Consider the following 14,699-nt stretch of genomic DNA (forward strand, 5'->3'; position numbering starts at 1 on the left):
GTGAACACCTTATTTTGAAAAACGGAAGTTACCGCAGACTCGCAGTATTATTCTCAAACTAATTTCATTGACCTCCGGAGCTATTCCCTGAACAGTATTTTGTGTGCTCCCGTTTCATACATGTGTATCTCATAGCCAGTTTTATGGTAGGACTTCTGCATTTATCACTTTTGCCTGGAAAAGGAGATTAATAACGGGTCAAAATCGCTCTCTCTGCTCGCTCTGGAGTCCGGAGCATTTACCATAAAGATCAGAATACGTGAGCACTTCAAATTTAGGGGCGGCTCACTTCACCATGTAAACGCGAGGAGCGGCTGGCTCGACCGCAGTGTCTTGGGGGGTCTGAGACCCACTTGAAACACCCTGAAAGCCTCAACAGCAAAGTGTTGGGGGGTCTCTGGAAGAAAAAAAATGCACCTCCAATTGACTTCATACTCTGCATTGGACCAGAGAGAGATAGAGAGAAACAGAGAGAGATGTCCACTGTTAGGTTACAAAACTACAAATGATGTATTTTGTGGTTTTGTGCACCTGAAAAAAAAGATCATGTCTTCACTACATGATCATGTGTCAGAAATTAATCAAATTCTGTATTATATTGTAGAAAACCCTTCGAAAGATAGACTCTTCAACTGATGACTTTTATCTGCTTTATTGTAAAGCTCACACATAATTCAAAACCACCGTAAGAGATTATTGTCCGGTGGGGGGCTGCAAAACTTTAACATTCAACTTTTACAGTAACTTTTTTGTTGTTTACCATCTCTTAATACATACATCACGTTCATTTCTCGAACTTAAGTTACCTAAACAACATTGAAAACCAGAAGTTGCTTCAAAATAAAAGTCTGGGTTTTTTTTTTACCAAAAAGGAAGCAAGGTAACCTTAGCATTACATGTTCTAAAATACAAAATTAAAGCATGAGAAATTACCGTTTCTTGAGCAAGTCTCAGATTTATTTTACCTTAACTAGATTACTTACACATATTGTTATCTAACTAGTATGCAAACAAACCAAAATAATGTCAAACCAAAAACTGAGTTACATATCAGTTATACATAGACTAGTTGTATAAAAAAAAGCAGAGTTGGAATAGTACAAAAACCCTACAGCTCTCCAGTCCACATGTTTATAGAAGTATTCAAAGGAATGCATTCTTGTGTGAACATGTGTCTGATGAACACTTGAAGCGTTAATAAAAAGATTAGATCATAATTGTTTTGCAGAAAACATTAGCAACCATCCGGGTTTCTCCAATCAGGGCTGGGCACCTGAAACACAGCAGAAAGACAGACACACAAACAAAACACCGAACACAAAGCAGACCGACATAATAACACTTATATACAATTATGACTCATAGTCATAACCGTTGACAATCTCCCAGATGAAGCTTGAGCACCCCCTGTCTGTGCAGCTGCATCAGGAGCCCAAACTCCTTGGGCATGGCGTGGACACTTTTAGCTTTTCTGTCATCATAGTAGTGGTTCGTCAGGTCGTAGAGTCCATAGGGGTGATTATCGAAGGGCCAGAACCCATACAGATGCACATTTTCACAGACCTCCAAAGCTATGCTAGTCATAATTAGCCCGGTGCTCATCCACGCTGATCCCAAGCCTTGTACACGCCAGAAGGCAGCCAGCTTGCTGAAGTACTTAGGGTTAATGAAGACGGGCCTAATGGGGCTTCCAAAGTCCTCAACACTGTAGATGGCCCGCAGACACATAGCAGTGGTTCCACGAGTGAAGGGAAAGAGTAGCAGGGAGTTGCCGTAAATATGCAGACTTTCCACAAACGGACGACGACGCTTCATCAGAGACTCATACCTGGAGGCAAAACAGCAGATATAAATCAACAAGACAAAAGAACTCTGTAATGACAGTGAAGTGAAATCCAGCCTCTTGCTCACTTCTCCCTGAGGATGCTTGGGTTCGCTGTCACAAGGTCCGTTTTGACACCGACATGCTTCTCATAACCGTTTCCCAAAGGAGGAAGGTTGCACCTGAAGAAGCAAGAAAAAAAAGTCAGAGATCTTTTTTATGGAATCTCAACATAAATGATTTTTGACACTGTGAGTTGACATTGTCACCACAATGGACACCTTTCTCACCTCATGACAAACTGAGCTGAATCAATTCTCTCTCCACAGCTGCTGTCAGTCAGGATTCCTCCGTTCCCGACAACAGAACACGTGTCCCATGTTTTATTTGAGAAAGGATGCTCCTGGAATTGTAATTAATGGTTATGTATTACCACATAATGATAATTGTACTGATGATATAATACAGTAGATCAACTTTACTGCTGGATCTCATTTGCAAAAGTTTCCCTCTTGGAAATGCCCTGCAGCAGACACCCCTAAGAGAGGTTGCCAGCTGAAATATGAGTGCACCTGGAAGTCTTCAGGTTTTAATTTCCAACATCTACTTGGGCTTCACACTTGTTTTTACTGGATAAATTCAGCAGTATATCACTTTGTTGTGAAGTATACTGGCAGCTTTAAACTTGCTGATGACACAGTTGTTAATTTGTGTACATACATGATGTAAGCGGTTGGGAGATCATTTCGTGAGATTTGGACTGAAAAGAGTTCCTCACTTCCAATTTATTTGTGGAAAGAGTTGAGTTTCAAATACCTCATACGTTTTCACTTTATTTAAAAATATGTTGGTTTATTATTTCGTTTAAGAAAATCAGATGGATTCATGTGGATTAATAGTTCAACCTTGTTGTCAACCTGTTTCCAGTTGCAGCATAACAAAGTACACATTTTGTTTCAGTAACTAGAAATAATAATCTGGATTGCCATGAAACTTTGTACAGAAAATCGCAATCCCCTCACAATATTTCGATACCTCAGCAATCCCTCAATTTTTCACCACATCCACCGTATCCAGAGCCATGCATGCGCCGAAGAGAGTAAGAAAGCTTAAGTTAAGAGCTGCTAAGTGTCACTTCCTCCAGCTGCAGCACAGTTAGCCCCACGGCTAGCGGTGCTATCAGCTGGCTATGCCCAATGTCTGGCTCAAAGGACAGGGATTGTATTAGCAAAGGAGCTCTGTGAACCCTCCAGCTAGCTCGAGGCATCCCGAGTCTACCAACATATTATTGTGTAAATACACATGTTAAGTGTATGCTAAGTTGTTTTTTGTATTTATTTAATGTTTCATTTAATTAATGTGTAATCTTTTAGTCAGAAATTACAGGAACAATCACAATGCCAAACAAGTAGCAGATATTGTGGATGTGTTGGTTATATTCATGAGTGCCAAACAAAATACCTTTGTAAAGGTGTTGAAAACCTCCGGAGACACCTGGAAGCTGCACTTTCTCTTATCAACGAGTTCTGGTTCCACTACAGTGTTGGCCTGGGTAAGGATGGCTTTGTCAAAACCACTGCAGCTGTTGCTCAGCTGAGATCTGGGGAACCACAAGGACTTTGTTAAACCACGTACTAGTGACTCTGATGTTTTGATGCTCCCTCAAATGTTTTAAAAGGTTTTTAAAAGAGCAAATAAACATTAAGGGCAGTCATGTGTGTTTCAGGTAAAGTCCTCTCTGTTTTATCAACACACACATGATTTTAATTTGTGTTATATTTAGACCAAGTGTTTAACATTTACAGAGAAGTTCCTCAACTTCACTCCACATGTATTTCCACTTCTCTTTCCCACTTCTTCAACTGTTCTTCTTTCTATCCATCTAAAGAGGAAACTATTCTGATCCTGCACAGATTCAGATTTTGTTCAAACATTCAGTGTTTACAGTTTAAGGTCATGAATCACATTCATTTTTCAAGGACAGACTTAATATGTGACAATCAGACGAGGGCACTCTGGCTCATCTTTTCTGAGCTTGTCCTCGAGTAAAACATGCAAAGAGTAAAGTCTTTTTTTAGCCATTCAAATTATTGGGTTATATCTTAACCTTGATTGTGTGATTGACATTTCTGTCTTCTCTTATCTCTTCACTTACCCAGCTAGTAAAGTTACATGGAATAGGCCCAAAGAGGGATTTTAGAAGCCTGTACATCTCCCCCTCCCCTCTTTCTTATAAAAAGTGACTAACTCTCATTCTGTGGAGGAACCTTTGATGATCTTTATTTGACCCATCGTTTATATTGTGGGCTCCTATCACAATGCAAATGGACTCAGATGTAACCAAGTTGTGTTTGTTGATCTGCACAGGCAGACTCAGGTTTTCTGAGGGGCATGGATAAAAATACCTTTTATCTTTGTTTTTTTTTTAAGTCACCAGCTGCATGCTGTTGGACACCAAACATAATTACCATAATTCATGTTTCATTCTGTTTAACCTTTTAATCACACTTGGCCATCTTATTAGGCACTATGTTGGGTTTTATTACCCTTTTGACCTCCTTTACCACCCAGCGTCATGTAACTTAAAAGTAAGTAATTCTTACCTTCTTTTATTTTTTCCCTTTAAAGTTCAAAACCAAGACAACCTTTTTGGTTTACCTGAATTTTTTAAAACTGTCCTCCTGCTTCTTCCAGGCTTGGGAGTAATTCTGCATTACTTTTATGATCGTATTACTGTGAAAAAACAAAAACATTCAAACTAAGATACACATACACAACCAGGTGAGTAATCCCTTCATCTGATGGCAGTCATGAAGCAGTGATGGTGTTTGCACACTCACTTGCAATCTTTGCAGAGGTTAAAGGTCTTGGGGGCTCCTTTCCTCTGAGGGGCGGGTAAGTGCTGGTCCACATCACTGTGGAACAAACAAAAGAAAAGGAAGGACATTAAGGAAGGATACATTTACAGCTATGAATAGTTATTAATAGTAATCATAAATAACACCTTCTATAGCTAATGTCAAAGAGTATGCTTTATAACACGACTAAATGTATAATTATGAAGGTTACGTATTCATGGATATTCTAACACTAGATGGCAATAGCGCTCCACGTCAAATTCCTATTCAACATAACATAACTCTTTTTGCTGTTCTGAAGATCAGATTTGGAGTTTAAAAAGATGATTATAATACATTCTATGTGACAATTACAAATATCTAGATGAAGAAAGACATAAATGTTCATTTGATGCAGAATTGAACGCTATGGTTTAATTCAGCTCTTCAGCAGTCCTTCAACAGATGGTCAATTTTACGACTTTGCAGAGACTGGTTTCGGTCACAGTTCATGTCTTTGGGGTCAATTCGTAGATAGCAGAGTGTTCTGTCTCTGCTCGATTGTTTATTCAAGGTGTTGTAAAAGTTCATAATATCCTGTCTTCCAGAGCCTGTCTGAGAGGGAGACTTAAATCATTGATCAGTTCCTTTGTTCCTTGGTAAAAGTAGACAACATGTTAATCCACAGTCCTGAGTCCTGCAGGAAGAGAGGTTGTAAAACGCTGCTGATAACGGCTACAACTATGAACCACTCCCCACATTTACAGTTATGAATAGTTACTTTGTGGACAGATCCTCCTCAAAAAGATAGCCAACACAAAGAAAATCACCCCTAAATCCAAAAGCTCACATAGGCCAACATGTTAGCTTTATAATTAGTTTTCATCACTTGAGAAGAAAAACTCCCATTTTGAGTGTGCTGTGTTCTTTGTTCAAAACATACAGAAGACATAATGAATCAGCATTTAACAAGTGAAAGATTTGATGCCATTCTGTAGAAATTTCAAACTCCAACTAACACTAAAGCCAATGGAGTAAACATCATGAATTCAGTGTTCAGTAGCTGTCAACTTCATACACCATGAATGAACAACCAGTATACAAACTCTTGAGCAGAGATTTTTGCTACGTAGCAACATGTCATCTGCAAAAATCTGTGGTCTGCGGTGTTACTTTTACAGCTATCATCATCTTCTGTTCCTGTTTTCAACTTCCTAAGAAACTGTTTTGGTCAGTGGCGATTCTAGAGTCTGTTGGGGCCCTCCAACCAGCGTTCATCACCATCATGTCTGCCAGCCGACGCTTACTCCTCTTCCTTTCTCTCCTATTGACGGCTAATTCCTCTTCATTTTTCTTCAGTGACTTTCATGGAAAAACTTTGGTTTTCTCAGCAATAGAGTGAGTGCTTTCAGGTGGGGCACCCAAAGGGAGGTTTCCTACTGTCATTGCAAAATTTGCACATTATGAGCCACTGCTTTGGTTAAAGTTTGTGAGCCCTCTGGGGCCCCCTACTGGTCTGGGGTCCCGAGCAGTTGCCTGCCTTGCCTGTTGACAAGCAGCGTCTCTGGTTTTGGTCGACTGACTACAAAATCCATGGCCATATGAACAATTGTGATTGATTGATAAATACCCTGTAATGTAATTGGGGAAGTTGCAGCTGTTAAGCTCCTCTTGAATCACGTCCAATAAGTGGCATTAACATGGCATCATTGTAACACAGAACAATAAAGTGTATGGGCTATTCTGTAGCTGTGCAAAGTTTTTGTTTTTGCAATGTAGGCCTACTTGATCAAGTGACATTTCAGCAGCTTCATTTGACAATCTTCTTTCCTCTTATCTCCACTGTTTTAGAACACAGACATACGTGGTGCCTAATAAGATATCCTATACACATATGAATGAAGCCGAGAAATAGAAAAGATTAACACATCTACAAAGGCTACGTGCATTTTAGCAGTATGAACGGCTAAAGCAGGGGTGCCCAAACAGTCGATCGCGATCGATCAGATTGCTGACTGATTCTCAGTCGATCGCGAGATGTTTAGTCGATATAAAATACAATTATAAAATAGAAAAGTGATTTCAATTTCATGTCATTGCAGTTTTTCCCACACACGATACCTGTGTGGGAAGCCAAGTATACTTCCGACCTGTTTGTATTTAATTTTTCATTTATTCATGAAAATGCTGCGTGCATGAGAGAGCGAGCGGCGGAGATAGAGAGAGAGAGAGAGCGCGCGCAAGAGAGAGTGCAGGCATGCGCAATGACGTGCAGGTAAAACCGGGGGGGTAAATGTTTTACCAAAAAGTCATATATAGAAACTATGCTACGAGTATTAAGCGCATTTGATGAAGCTGCAGCTACTTTTCTCTGCTCCTCTCTGCTGTCATGACTGTGAGCATCGCAGGGGACGAGACACACCAACATACAACGCAAACGCACACACACACACACACACGCACACACTTGCACTGGAGCGCCAGCCACCACGTGAACCTTTTTACTTTTTACTTTTAGTGCTACAGCACACAGTTGATCCGTGATCCGTACGGACCGAGGTGGGAACACACGTGACCCGGTCAAACAGTCGGTTGGACTTTACTCCGTTCACTCTCACCGTGTCTGCAGCTAATTTAACAAAAGCAAAATCATCTCACAGCAGCTTGCTGTAGTCTGTGAACATCTCCACACAGATTAAAGTTGTTTGTTGTAAACTAAATTAAGGGAAAAACATATGTGATATAAATACAAACTTGATATTAAAATGTAGCCTACCCTAAAATATGAGTTTTAAAAAAAAGTATGTCGATATTGCATTATTTTTTACAGAACTCTCATTTATTATTTTCTGTTTGTTGTGTGAGTATTAAATGCGTTTGTAGGCTGTTGGTAAAGGCTATGGCTCACTATGTGGACTGGTAGATCTCGGCAGACTGGTAACTTTAAAAGTAGATCTTGGTTCAAAAAAGGTTGGGTACCCCTGATCTAAAGGGTGCAGAAAGAAGTAAAACAACATATCTGCGATGTGGTTTGACAGTCTGTGTGTGAGAGTGTGCACGTAGCAAAGGGAAATGCCATTTTCACACTTACCGGTCCAGTAAGTACCAGATCAGGAGGCTCAACAAACACAGGAGAGTCATCACCGGAGAGAAGAGTGACTTGAGCTGGATGAAAATGAGGAACAATAAAACTCATGTATTAGCATTTCATACATGATCTGCACATACAACAAAGAAAAGTCTACCTGAAACACTTCTGTATTTCTTGCCCACATGCTTTATTAGAATAGTAGCATTTATATAAATGCTTTCCGGGACTTTATTCTTCTTCTGTAACTCTGCCAAACTAATGTTAACCAAGAAACAACTTCAAGTGCTCAGAAAGTAAGTAAAGCCAAAATTGCAGTTCCTCGAGTGGTCACTTGGAGCTGGTTCCAAAAGCAAGTAAATCCCAGTTTTGATCCCGCTGGCTGATTTCTCAAGTTGTGACAACTGGAAGGATACTTTATTTTCAATAACTTACTCATTATTTTTCATTTTTCAATACCAATTTAAATCCTGCTTAATTTGGACTTTGGTGTCTTAAAGCTCCTGTGAGAAGTTTTTAAACTTTTGATCAAACTGAACAAAATACATATTGATGCCTCTCTTTGACCTACAAAAGCAAAATAGACCATCAGCTAAAAGATGAATTATTTCTATATTGTAGATTGTTTTCATGCCTGTAACTGCTGCCACAGGGTAGGAGTCAGATGAGACAATCGACAACTTGTAAACAAACAACCTGTTTTTAGAAACATTTTCTAAGCACATATTGAAAATGAGTGATACAATACTTATACAGTCTTAGAATTTATCACCGCTTGAGCAGTGGGATTAAAGTCAAATACTTTAACCACACCACTATGGCTACTGTATCCATGATCTTGTTACTGGTTTGTTGTGTAACACGGTTTGTGTTTTGAATTCCCAGATAGTCCCGCAAGTGCTCGATTGTAGACGGTTGCAGCTTGTCATGTTTTAATGTTTGGGTTATAATGCTACATTTGAATTCATAACAATGCATTATAATGTAAACCATTAAGGATAAAACATCCAGTTTTATAGTATCAACTATAAAGGCCCTGACACACCAAGCAGACAGCCAAAAACTGGTGGCGACAAGGTGTCAGCTTCGCATTTTGTCTTGGCCAAAAAGTTGCACTAAAACACATCACAAAGACTGCAGCCGACGGCCAACGACCAAGTACGTTCTGCGAATGCGTGAGAGACAATAACTCTCCATTCCAGCAGGTGGCGGTAGTCTGTAATCGTCATTCCAAAAGCGTGAAGCCGGAAAAGGACGAAGAAGAACGCGGATAAATAAACCGTTGTTTTGACATGAGAAGACAATTCTCTCACCGCTGTCACTCAACACTCGTAGTACAGGTACTTCTAATGGAGAATAATGTCTGATAAAAAGTTGAAAATGGTGCTGCCGTTGTCAGCCCTTGGTCTTTTATTAGTGGAACTAGAATAGAAGAGGCGCTTCTGTATTTTTTCTTGTGCACTGGCTCTCCTGTTTCGCCTAGCTGAACAGCCAATCAGAGAGATTCCTACCCCCAACTGAGCCAGCGACGGGTCCTCCGATTCAATATCGGCCATATCTTGGCCGTCTGCTTGGTGTGTCAGGGCCTTAAGAAAATCAGAATCAGAATCAGCTTTATTGGCCAGGTATGCTTAAACACACAAGGAATTTTAATTTGGTAAACTGTGCTCTCTTTGTACAAAGGTATAATATTAAATATCTTCAGCCCGTATATTGCTACCGGCAGGGTGGGGGGTGGGTCTTCTCGCAGGCCTTTCCAGACTTCTGAAGGGTCTTTAGCTGAGAAGCTTTGTTTTAACTTCTCAGTGTAGCTCCTCTTAGCTACCCTGATCGCCTTTGTCAGGTTGTTTCTGGCCTGCTTGAACAGGTCCCGGTCCACACTCCTGTAGGCCTCCTCCTTGGCCTGACACAGCTTCCTTAGATGAGGTGTAAACCAGGGCTTGTTGTATGTGCAGAAGGTCTTGGTCTGCACACACATGTCCTCACAGAAGCTGATGTATGATGTCACAGTGTCAGTGAGTTCATTGAGATTTGCTGATGCAGCTTCAAAAACAATCCAATCAGTGCCATCAAAGCAGGCCTGTAACTCCTGTTTTGACTCCTCTGTCCATTTCCTTACAGTCCTTACTACAGGCTTAGCAGTTTTTAACTTCTGCCTGTAGGTCGGGATGAGGTGAATTAGGCAGTGATCAGAGAGTCCCAAAGCTGCACAGGGAACATAGTGATATGAGTCCTTTAGTACTGTGTAGCAGTGGTCCAGTGTGTTAGCTCCTCTGGTGGGACACTTTATGTGCTGTCTGTATTTAGGAAGTTCGTGTTCGTGTTGAATTGCTGTTACTTGCAAACCTGATAAGAAGGTGAACCTGATGCTAAAGATGAAAATAATTTTCTCCCATGAACACTTGAACACTCATGTCATTTTTATGACATTGAAAACATATATACAATAAAAACCGCAAGCGGTGATGAAGGGCCCTCGCACTTCGTGCATGTCGGGGTGTGTCGCGACCGTGGGGAGGCAGCAGTAGCGAGGTGGCGCCAAGGAGGAGGCCAGCAGATCGATTTGTGCCTGTTGTCATTGTCGGTTCCAATGTATCCATGCTGTGGATTCTATGTTTACGTGGACCTGGGGACTGCGTACGCACAAAATGGGGCCTGAAAGTGGCATACGCCTTTTACCTTTAAAAACAAACCTGACGTTAAAATGTGCGCACCGGTAAGCGAACTCCAACCCATGCATACGTACATTTTGGAGGCATGGGGATTTGGCGACACAGACGGCGAAGTGATGAATTGAAGCCTGAAGAATGTATATTGATGTCTCTTCCACATTTTATTTCACTAAATATCAAACTTTACTGACAGATCCACGTCATCATAATCATTCAAACTGACAGTTTTATTTATTCGCTCGCAGACAATGAGCCGTTTTCAATGAGATATGCATTTTCATTCACGAGCTGCTTTGCATCGACCGTTTATAGTTGAATGTGGGCGTGTAGAGAGCGGAACATGGGGCTAATCTACGTGCGCACATTTCCAGGTGGATCGTGATTTATAAATCAGTCAGTCTATTCATTTCAGTCTTTTAATTTATACACAATAGGAGTCAAGCCCTGAGAATGACCAACACTGATCACAGTCAGGTTTCAGGGTTTTGACTATGGGTGTAAGGATTTTTAGTTGTTCCTGACATGGTTAATATACATAAACAATGTCATGCATGTAGTTGAAATAATCCTCTATGGGGAGGCCTTTTGGAAGATATTACAGGGGCGCACCCAGACATCAAAGTTTTACAGTGTGTCGAGGCCACGCCCTTTTATGTAGAATCGTGTAGATCAAATCTTTAGATCATCGACATGTCTAGAATACACTGATTGACTCTGGGGATGATCAGATGTACGGGGCCTGAAAAAAGTTTGTCAAAATAGACAGCCTGTGAAACGCAAAATCGGGCCATTATTTTGAAATTCAAAAAATGATGGCGGGCTTCCTGTTGGGTTTTGACAATGGGTGCAAGAAGATTTCATGTAGGTCCTGACATGTTTCATATACATCAAAATTGTCATGCATGAATGTAAAAAAAACCTCTATGGTGAGGACTTTTTGAAAGGTTCACAGGGATGTGCTAAGACATCAAAGTTTTACATTACACCATGGCCACGCCCTTTTATGTAGAATCGTGTACAGCACAAGCTGATATCTTCAACTTGTCTAGAACACACTGACACTGAGTTGGCACTTGTCAGTGCTTCGGGCCCTAATAATTTACAAGCTACAAAAAGAGCTGATTCTTACCTTCATGTTCCAGGTAAAAAGCTAGTCCTTTGATTATGGATCCAGTCAATGTTTCTCTCTTGCCTGCTTCTCTTTCACTGTCACTGTCGTCTTTCACTGTAAGATATCCCTGCAGTGTCACCACACAGTAAAAAAAAATAATAAAAAAGTCTGAGTGTATCCTCACTTCTGCCAAATTTCAAGATTTACCTGAGCAAGCAGACAGGAGGCTGAAATATGTCAGAACGGTCACTCAAACATCAAGTAAAACACAAAAATGTTAAATAGGAAGTCGTTGACACCACAAGACACCACGGACCTAACATCAACTACCTTGACAAAAAAAACAAGTCTTCACTTTAAGTTTAAAGGTTTACCTTGTGATTAGCAGCTATTCCTGTTTTTCAAGAGTGCAGGGTTGATTGTCAATGTTGATACAGAGTGTGTATTTGAAATAATTATATGATGGTTTCTTTATCTATGAATGTTTGTTATGGCACTCCTCTAACCAGTGGCAGACTTAACCATCAGGCATAGGTAGGCAATTGTATTGGGCCCCCAACCTGCATGGGCTCTATAAAATGCCCCCTCAAAAAATCAAGTTTAAGAATTATTATTATTATTATTATTATTAATTTATTATTATTTAACTTTGTGGTAAGTTATTAAGTTTTTCTAAAAAACACTTGCGCAAAAAATGTAATCAGAAGAATGGCTAATTCATCTATAACTCATGTTTCAGGGCCCCCTCCCCCTCCAGCCGCACTACATGGACTATTCCATGATGCACATCAGCGTGTTTGAGGAAATGATTGCACAGTGCTGCCCCAAAGTCCTGTAACATCATAAACACAAGCTTAGAGATTCCTACAAGTGAAGATGGTGAAATAAAGAAACACACAGAGACAAAGGAGATGAAGAGAGAGGCAGAAAGAGAAATGAAATACGTTTTTAAACGGCCGCATGCTGGCTCACTTCAGCTGTATGAGCCCGAGATAGAAATGGTCTTTCTTGTGATTACTCGCAAATTACAGGAATAACGTTTGCTGAAATAACAGCATCATAATGCAGACAGTGGTGGATTTAGTCATTTGGGGGCCCTCCTGCATTTGTTGAGCTGATGTAGTGGTTCTCAACTGATGGGTCAGGAACCTAAAGTGGGTCGGGGAGCCTTTTTCAGTGGGTACTGAATGTGTACTGAAAACAAAAGGTCTAAAGGGCTGTGAATTTGAAGCATGTTTGTGTTGTTCTGTTCCCTTGATCAGTCACATTTTTGTACCTTCTGAAGTCCAAACTTGCACACTTTTCTATTGAATGAATCTGATTGGTTATAAATATTAGAAATTTAAGTAGGCCTACTGATGAAGAGGTTGGTAGTGGGTCCTGAAGTTGAGAACCACTGGTGTAATGTTCTGTTCTATCAGGTTGCAGGAGGTTGATTGTAATCATCCTGTGTTTTATCTTAGTGAATGGATAACACACAAGAAAATACAATTATGGAGACACAAAAGTAATACACATAGGGCCTACTAGTCAGAAATATTTACCCCTTCTCTGCCTCATCCTCATCGTGTTTCTCTTCTTCCTCTCTGTCTCTGTGTTTCTCTTCTTCCTCTCTGTCTCTGTGTTTCTCTTCTTCCTCTCTGTCGCATCACTAAAATAATCTTAATATAACCAACTGTAATTTTCACATTTTCTTGAATTTGTTTGTTTTTATAAAATAAATTACTTAAAGCTCCTCGTCCTCTCCACTGTTTAAGAACACAGACACACGTGGTTCCTAATAAGATATCCTATACGCATATGAATGAAGCCGAGGGAAATGCCATTTTCACACTTACTTGTCCAGTAAGTACCAGATCAGGAGGCTCAACAAACACAGGAGAGTCATCACCGCAGAGAAGAGTGACTTGAGCTGGATGAAAATGAGTAACAATAAAACTCATGTATTAGCATTTCATACATGATCTGCACATACAACAAAGAAAAGTCTACCTGAAACACTTCTGTATTTCTTGTCCACATGCTTTATTAGAATAGTAGCATTTATATAAATGCTTTCCTGTACTTTATTCTTCTTCTGTAACTCTGCCAAACTAATGTTAACCAAGAAACAACTTCAAGTGCTCAGAAAGTAAGTAAAGCCAAAATTGCAGTTCCTTGAGTGGCCACTTGGAGCTGGTTCCAAAAGCAAGTAAATCCCAGTTTTGATCCCGATGGCTGATTTCTCAAGTTGTGACAACTGGAAGGATACTTTATTTTCAATAACTTACTCATTATTTTTCTTTTTTAAACACCAATTTAAATCCTGCTTAATTTGGATTTTGGTGTCTTAAAGCTCCTGTGAGAAGTTTTTAAACTTTTGTAGATTGTTTTCATGCCTGTTACTGCTACCACAGGGTAGGAGTCAGATGAGACAATCGACAGCTTGTCAACAAACAGTCTGTTTTTAGAAACATTTTCTAAGCATATATTGACAATGAGTGATACAATACTGAATACAGGCTTAGAATTTATCATCGCTTGAGCAGTGGGTTTAAAGTCAAATACTTTAACCACACCACTATGGCTACTGTATCCATGATCTTGTTACTGGTTTGTTGTGTAACACGGTTTGTGTTTTGAATTCCCAGATAGTCCCACAAGTGCTCGATTGTAGACGGTTGCAGCTTGTCATGTTTTAATGTTTGGGTTATAATGCTACATTTAAATTCATAACAATGCATTATAATGTAAACCATTAAGGATAAAACATCCAGTTTTATAGCATCAACTATCATTTCATATCATATATCATATGAAGGCTAATTGCTGTTAAATGCAAACCACATATGAGGAACCACAAGCGTTTGTTTCTAGAGACTGCTGAGAAGAAAGTGAACCTGATGCTAAAGATGAAACTTTTCTCCCATGAACACTTGTTGATCAATTGTTCTGCTCATTAAGTGAGCCATGCCAGGTTCTTGTGTTTGAAGTGTAACTGGTATTTTTCCAGTTGGCTTCATGTCAAGCTTACTCCTGTTGGTTTCTCTAATTCTAGTTCACAATTATGTTTCAATTGGAAACAGCACTACACACATCCCTTACAAGCTAGAAGCTCCTTTCCAACTATAGCTAACTTTTAAGAAATCCCTAAAAACTCACCTCTTCAACATCGCCAACCACTAACCAA

At 40.0% G+C, this 14,699-nt stretch overlaps 1 protein-coding gene across 1 annotated transcript in view; it reads right to left on the minus strand.

Annotated features, from left to right (window-relative positions):
* Positions 1 to 636: 636 nt before the first annotated feature.
* LOC109977923 (alpha-2,8-sialyltransferase 8E-like) overlaps positions 637 to 14,699 on the minus strand; it is a 36,289-nt gene continuing 22,226 nt past the window's right edge. Inside the window, exons 2-9 of the mRNA XM_065951437.1 lie at positions 11,549 to 11,657; positions 7,751 to 7,824; positions 4,663 to 4,737; positions 4,481 to 4,555; positions 3,284 to 3,422; positions 2,113 to 2,225; positions 1,912 to 2,004; positions 637 to 1,828 (exon numbers count right to left, since the gene is read on the minus strand). Coding sequence (XP_065807509.1) covers positions 1,366 to 1,828; positions 1,912 to 2,004; positions 2,113 to 2,225; positions 3,284 to 3,422; positions 4,481 to 4,555; positions 4,663 to 4,737; positions 7,751 to 7,824; positions 11,549 to 11,554 — 1,038 coding nt within the window. The 5' untranslated portion in view covers positions 11,555 to 11,657 and the 3' untranslated portion in view covers positions 637 to 1,365. The remainder of the gene's footprint in view (positions 1,829 to 1,911; positions 2,005 to 2,112; positions 2,226 to 3,283; positions 3,423 to 4,480; positions 4,556 to 4,662; positions 4,738 to 7,750; positions 7,825 to 11,548; positions 11,658 to 14,699) is intronic.

The sequence above is a fragment of the Labrus bergylta genome, chromosome 23 (assembly GCF_963930695.1).
Source record: "Labrus bergylta chromosome 23, fLabBer1.1, whole genome shotgun sequence".
Taxonomy (NCBI): domain Eukaryota; kingdom Metazoa; phylum Chordata; class Actinopteri; order Labriformes; family Labridae; genus Labrus; species Labrus bergylta.